The 7,252-nt window shown below is 24.6% G+C and overlaps 1 protein-coding gene across 1 annotated transcript; it reads right to left on the bottom strand.

The window, feature by feature from the left end:
• Nucleotides 1-5,122: 5,122 nt before the first annotated feature.
• On the bottom strand, nt 5,123-6,946 carry LOC145847276 (uncharacterized). Its single transcript, XM_082953549.1, has 5 exons — nt 6,668-6,946; nt 6,512-6,610; nt 6,214-6,273; nt 5,447-5,527; nt 5,123-5,272 (listed from the first exon to the last, which is right to left on the bottom strand). Exons 1-5 carry the CDS (start codon nt 6,776-6,778, stop codon nt 5,123-5,125), a joined length of 501 nt encoding a protein of 166 aa, XP_082809675.1. The 5' UTR covers nt 6,779-6,946.
• Between the last annotated feature and the right edge of the window lie 306 nt (nt 6,947-7,252).

Genomic DNA, 7,252 nt, shown 5'->3' on the forward strand with positions numbered 1-7,252 from the left:
TAAATAATTAAAGACTAAGTGTTTAGTTATCAAACAAGCACAGGAAAACGTCGAAAACTTGTAAAAAATAGTGTAAGGCGTTTTGTTAAGTTTCCAACGTAAATAAAGTAGGTTTTTCAAAAACTTGAAGAATCATATTTTCAAGTCTGTTTGTGGTTCTAAAACAACCATTAGTTCTGAAAAAACTTGCTAAATAAATATTAATCCTAAGCAATCTAATAAAGAATTTATTTTAAAAATAATTAACTGATTCAATCTTTTTCACGGAATTTAGACAATATGTATATGAAATTATTTTTTAATTAAAACAAGTGGAGAAGTTAATAAAGCAACACATTTCCTTAAAAAAAAATTTCTCTTAATTTTATTGTAATTGTTTAGTAGAAAAAGTAAATTAATTTTATTAGTTTACTATATGGGCAACTTAAATAAGTTTGTTTGTAACGATTGATTTTTGAATTAAAAAATAATCATCTGTTTAGAAAATTAGTTGACTAAAATATAGTACTAAAACTTAACTTAGTATCGATGTAACATTTATTAAAACTGCTTGTTTTTTATTAATAAGTAATTATGAAAAATTGATTGAAAACAAATTGTATTCAATCAGAATCTATATGTCTAGTTTTAATTCTTAAACTACTAAGTTAACTTAAGTATTTCAACGCTAGTTTTTATTGCTCTGAAAAAGGACTTTTGTGGTAGCTGCTAATATAGTAGAAACTATTAATTGCTTTTATTTAACAAACAAACAACTTTTTAATAGTTTCATACTAGTATTTTTAGATCCGTAAATAAAGTTATTTTTTAAGTTTAACATGGTTTACAATAGATATGTATTAATAGTGTGTTTTATGCTTTAATACTTGTAACACTTATAGAAGTATATCTAAGAAAATTTAGTAATCAAGTTAGTACATTCTCAAATTTAGATTATGATAGAAATTTAATTTTGATATCTTATTAAACTTAGTAATACTCTAAATATAGTTTGCAAAATGTTTATTAAAAAACTGCTTAGTTTTATATGTTTATACACAAAATTAGTTTTTAACTTATATTTTAAGACTAAATTTCTTACACAATATACTTTATCGAGGTTAGTGCGGTTTATATAAATTTGTCAATTAGTAATGCGAATTAAGAGTAAAAAATAATTTTTAATTTTTGAAAGTAGAAAAATACGCAGTTTTAATGCTGTTTGTTTTTAATTTTTTTGATAAAACAATAAATCGTTAACTTAATTAAAATCAAAAGTTTAGCATCATCTATTAAAGAATAGCAATCAAAAACTTTAGTTTAGTTGCTTAAACACAATTTTTAAAGATCATAAAGACTAAAAAGTACTATTTTGTTTGATTTCATTTAAGTTGAAGTTTGCAAATAGTATTGTAAAATAAATTTTAACTTTTTGTTGAAAAAAAACAATGTATATATCAATCAATAATTGCATCAATAACTTGGGATACAAACGTAGGGGTTGAAGTATCTTCTGTTTTCGCAGAAGTATTTTTAGTACTTTCCTCCGCTTCATAAGCTTCGTTTACTTGAGAGGTCGAAGTCTTTGCAATAGTTTTGATTACTGTTACGCTAGAGCTTGAAATTTTAACATTTTCACTCTTGGCCACAACATTATCGCTTTGAGCTGCTACATTATCGTTTGTAACCACAACTTTGTCATTTTGAGCAACAGCGTGAACATTAGGATACAGAATATAAGATTTAGGAGCCACGACATTAGTGCTAGGGACCACAATATTAGAACTTGGAACCATTACATTAGAATTTGGAACCATTTGAACAAAAACAGGCTGGTTGTTAGGGACTTTGCTCTTGATATAAAACTGTTGGTTTTGGGGTACAACTAAGTTTCCTGAAAATATTTCTTTTGAGTATTAAAATAATTAGCTGTAAAAGTAATAAAAATTATATATATACTTTTAAATACATATAGTCAGTCTTCCGTTAACAAAGCACAAAGTGTTTAAGTTAAGTAAAATTACAGCAAACGTTTATTACATAGTATAAAAAATTAACATTTACTACAACATGTAAGTTGTTAAAGCTCTTTATTAGATCATTTTTTTTACTTTGCTAAGTTGATAGCAATGTATATAAAACGTTTTCAATTTTATTTCGAAGATAGTGTTATTTCGAGAACTAGTGCTTATAGAAAATATAAAACAAGTCTTTTTTGTGAACAAACGAATTCTTTATAGCCCAAAATTTGTTAAGTATAGCATTTTTTATCGTAAGTTATTTTAAAATTCGTCAATAGTAGTTTGAATGGTTTCTTACATAGAAAATTGGAATTTTGGTTTTATTATCAGATTTAAGGTTTTTGTGTTTAAATACACATTCATATCTGAAAATTCGGTTCGCTATAATGCCGTTATGGCTATTTGGAAACATTTTTTTATTTTTTTGATTTGTGTAGTTACGTTCTTTGTACAACTGCCATTATTATTTGAAAGCTTGAGTTTCGAATATTTACAAAACTCTTAAAAGACTAGACTAATAAATAGTTATATTATTTTTTTTTTACTTTTTTCCATAGAAGACTGTGAAGTTACAAAAGTGTAAACAAAAAAAACGAGTTTTTGTGATAATTGCATTTTGTTCTTGTGTGATTTAGTAAATTTAAATTTTTAGTTATTAATTTTCACAATAAGCACAAGCAATTAATTGGGTAGTTCTTTTTATGGGTAGTATTTTATGGGCACTATTTTATGGCTAGAATTGCTGCAATCAATTATGCCCATAATTTGATGTGAGTTCCTTAAAATTATGGGTAGTATTTAGATGTTGCTGCAACTAAGTTGGTGCAATTAAATGAAAAAAAAAATCCTGTCAAGGCCTTATATAAATATTATGGATAAGTTTTTTTTTTATAAACAAACAAATAAAAAATAACTTGAATACACATAAACCAATGGTTTGATTTATTTTTACATCTATTTAAATTATGTTTTGTAAACTAACAGAAGTAGTGGCTAGACGTATTGAGGATTTTGGTTAATTTTTTTATGTAGTATTTATTAAAGAAAAAAAAATTGAATACACTTAAACTAATTGTTTGATTTAAAAGTATGTTTATTTAATTTATTTTTTTTACTTATTGAAGTGTTGCCTTGGCATATTATAAATGTTTTCAATATTTTTTTTTATTTAAGATTTTATAAACAAAATAAAAAAATTAAAGTAGAACACATATACACCAATTGTTTGCATTATAGTTGTATATATGTAATTTATATTTAGTAAACTTATAGAAGTAGTGATTTGGCCTTATGTGTACTATTTTATGGGCAGTATTTTATGTGTAGAATTGCTTCAATCAATTATGCCCATAATTTTATGTGATTTCATTTAAATTATGGGTAGTATTTAGATGTTGCTGCAATAAAATTGCTGCAACTAAATAAAAAATAAAATATTGTCTAGGCCTTATATAAATATTGTGGATAGTTTTAAATTTATAAACCGACATATAAAAAATATCTTGAATACACATAGACCAATAGATATTTTTAATAGATTTTTTTGTAGATTTATTAAAACTATATTTTGTAAACTAACAAAAGTATTAACTAGAACAAATTATGGGAGTAATTGATTGAAGCAATTCTACACATAAAATACTGCCTATAAAATAGTACACATAAGGCCAAACCACTACTTCTATAAGTTTACTAGATATAAATTACATATATACAACTATAAATCAAACAATTGGTGTATGTGTGTTCAATTTTAGTTTTTTTATTTTATTTAAAAATCTTAAATAAAAAAAATATCCAAAATATTTATAATGTGCCAAGCCATTACTTTTGTTAGTATAAAAAATATAAATTACATAAACAATACTTAAATAAACAATCAAACAATTGGTTTAAATGTATTCAATTTTTTTTTTTATTAAATATTACATAAAAAAACTATTCATAACCTTTCAACAAGTCTAGCCACTAATTCTGTTAGTTTACAAAGTATAATTAAATAAAATTTCAAATAAATCAAACTATTGGTTTATTGGTATTCAAGTTATTTTTTATTTGTTTGTTTAAAAATTTAAAATAAAAAACTGTCCATAATATTTATATAAAGCATAGACAGTAATTTATTTTTTATTTAATCGCAGCAACATCTAAATACTACCCATAACTTTCATGACATCACATCAAATTATGGGCATAATTGATTGCAGCAATTCTACACATAAAATAGTTATAAAATACTACCCATAAAAAGTCCTACCGAATACTACCCATAATTTTCATGACATCACATCAAATTATGAGCATAATTGATTGCAGCAATTCTACACATAAAATAGTGCCCATAAAATACTACCAATAAAAAGTCCGACCGCAATTAATATATAACTTTGCTATATTATTTATAAAAAGACTTAATGATACTATAACGTTTAACTTATTTAAAATGCATACAGCTTAATGCAAATCAGTTTAAAAATACAAACAAAGATAAGTTGTTTAAACATGGTTAATTTCAAATCAATAATTCCAAATACAGATTTTTAAATATTACTAAATAGTTAAAGAAGTAAGAAAAAACAATAGCTTTAATATAACAATTTAAAAAAAACGTAACACAAACCTGGTTGAACGCTGCTTGATTGCACATATACAATATTTTTAGTTTTTTTCTGCAAAAAGAATTACGTTTATTTTAAGTTCTTATTAAAAAAGCTTATTAAAATTTTTAAGCTAGATTAGCGATTCTTAACCTGAGGTAAATTTTCTGTATTACTAGCTATGTAAATTTATGTTTCTTAGTTGTCTTTTCAGTTTTTAAGTTAGTACCAAACTATTTTTTGAAATAAAGTTAACTCATTAAAATTAATGATCTTTTGTATTCAATAAGCTTAAAGTTAATTTTTTTTTGTTTAATCTAAACACTTTTAGTATATTTTAAGTAAATTTGATAACAATCTTTAATAGGGGTAAAACATGAAAAAAAAGTTAAGAACCGCTGGGCTTGAATATTATGAGTAATGACGTACTGATTTTTAACCAAACAGCACTGCTTAATTTAATCAGCCTCGTTATAAAACAAAATAACAAACAAAAAATTTTGCTCAAACAAGACAATTTAATATTTATAAACTCACTTTACTATCACTACAGCTGCAGCGCATGAATCCAAGTACAGTCAAAGTGATGAGCAAAATAGTCAGCACGCAAGCGCATATAATTATAAAAATTCCCAACTCATAGCTAGCCTTAATCCTCCTTCTAAATCTAGGTACCTAGAAAGAAATTTAAACTAAAAACAGGTGTTCTCGGAAACTAAAACTAGTTAGTTTTGAATCACAAAACTGTAAGATTATAGAAATTGATGACTTTTTATATTCAAAGCTTTTAATTGTTTTTTCAACTATAAACACTTTTTGCTTGTAGAATTAATCAAAAGTAAAACTCACTGTTACGAACCACGACTCAAGAACGATAAGAGCAATCGAAAATATAGTTCCGACCATGGCAAAACCAACAAAAACCCCATTCTGTTGAAATTTTATTCAGATAACTTTAAAAAAAACATTTAAATACACAAGCATAACCTTTTAATTTAGACCTAATCTAGTTTGAAAAGTTGTTATGGTTGTAAAAGTTACTTTGCGTTTTTTTAAGAACAACCAAGTGTTTAGAAAAGATAACTAAACTTTATTTAAGGGGTCAGTATACCTAAATCTAAGACTATATTTGTGCTTAAACATTTTTACGGTAGTTCTACAGCCTTTTTTCATTTTTGCTTTCGAAAGAAATGTACTGAAAAAGTTTATAAATACTTTACCTTATTTACATAACATAACATTAAAACTAATAGTTTTAAAAATAAAATGTAATTAGTCGCTATGCTCAGTTTGTTTAATTCTGTTTTTTTTCTTAAAGTTTTTTATTATAAATCTTACTTAAAAAATTCATAGTTAAAGCAAGCTTTATAACTTTAATATTTATGGTCAAATCAATTTTAACACTTTTAAGAGATTTGTGTTTTTAATGGTCAACCGCTTTTTTCTGTAAATTCAAAGAAGTTTAGGAAATATTTCCACAAACGTCAATAGTAAAAATTAATAATTAAAAAACTTTGTTGAACCACAAATTATAACAATTTAAAATAAAAAGCAATTATTGTTATAGGTTCAAGTGTCGTGTTTTTATAAGTAGTTATTGTGTAAGATAAACTCACATAAACATTTGATTTTGAATTTGACTTTATCAATACTCCGAGTATTCCACCAACGAAGGGCTAAAAATAAAATATTTTTATAACAAAATATCAAACTTAAGATGGAAACTTAATTTACTGATTACTTAAGGTAAAAATTTTAATAGCTGATAAATATATAGTACTTTGTTTCTGGACTTAAATTAACTTTTTTATAAAAAGGGCTAAACAGGTTTCAATTTGAAACTCATGAAAAGAAACCTTTAACTTATCTCAAAATTAAAGTTGGGTTGAAAATTTTCAAAACAACATTCCTAACCAATACTGGACTCCAGACTCCATGCCATATTGAAAACCATATGAGTGAATTGGCGATGCCGCACAAAAAGCTAATAACAGAAATAACAATAACTGCAATCTGTAGAAAAAGTTGTTTAGAAACTACACATCACGCATGTGAAATTTAAGTGCTTACGCTTAAACGTTGGATTGTTTTTAACAGCTTCTCATCTTTATTTGCTTTTATAGCTGATACACTTTGCAAAGTCGGTTGAATCACAACTTGTTGTTGTAACGTTTCTGTCATTTTTTATTAGAAAAGTTCTATCTCTTCGTTTATTATACAAACAATTTATATTGAAATATGTTTTTGGTAAAGACCAAAAAAAATCAGTGTTTCATAAACAGTTTAGTGTCTAAACATTAGACTTTTCAAAATAATTTGCAGTAAACTTTCATAAATAAATATGTTTTACTAACTGCAGTATGTGAATAAAGTAATTAAAGCAATTAAAAAACTATTTTTTTAATAAAAATATTTAATTTTTAACAAAAAAAATCTTACATAATTGTTGATTTATATAAATAAAAATGAAATGGTTCTAGCTTAAAAAATAATTGCAATTAAACTATATTTAAATTTATTAACTTTTCTTTAACAAGTACTCAATCACTATCTGAAAAACCTCAACTAAACAAAAATACATTTAATACTTTCAAGCTGAAACTTTGCAATCAGTAGTCAGATTTAGCACGTTTTAACATTAATTTTGTTTCCGAA

Source organism: Thalia democratica, unplaced genomic scaffold (genome assembly GCF_965202585.1).
Source record: "Thalia democratica unplaced genomic scaffold, ktThaDemo2.hap1.1 HAP1_SCAFFOLD_864, whole genome shotgun sequence".
NCBI classification, from domain to species: domain Eukaryota; kingdom Metazoa; phylum Chordata; class Thaliacea; order Salpida; family Salpidae; genus Thalia; species Thalia democratica.

What these genes read in the sequence shown, in the direction of transcription:
- LOC145847276 (XM_082953549.1), bottom strand. Translation starts at nt 6,778, where the DNA reads ATGACAGAAACGTTACAACAACAAGTTGTGATTCAACCGACTTTGCAA. An exon ending in AAACAATCCAACGTTTAAGC is followed by an intron (nt 6,611 to 6,667) that starts GTAAGCACTTAA and finishes CTTTTTCTACAG; the next exon opens with ATTGCAGTTATTGTTATTTC. An exon ending in GAGTCTGGAGTCCAGTATTG is followed by an intron (nt 6,274 to 6,511) that starts GTTAGGAATGTT and finishes TTTTATTTTTAG; the next exon opens with CCCTTCGTTGGTGGAATACT.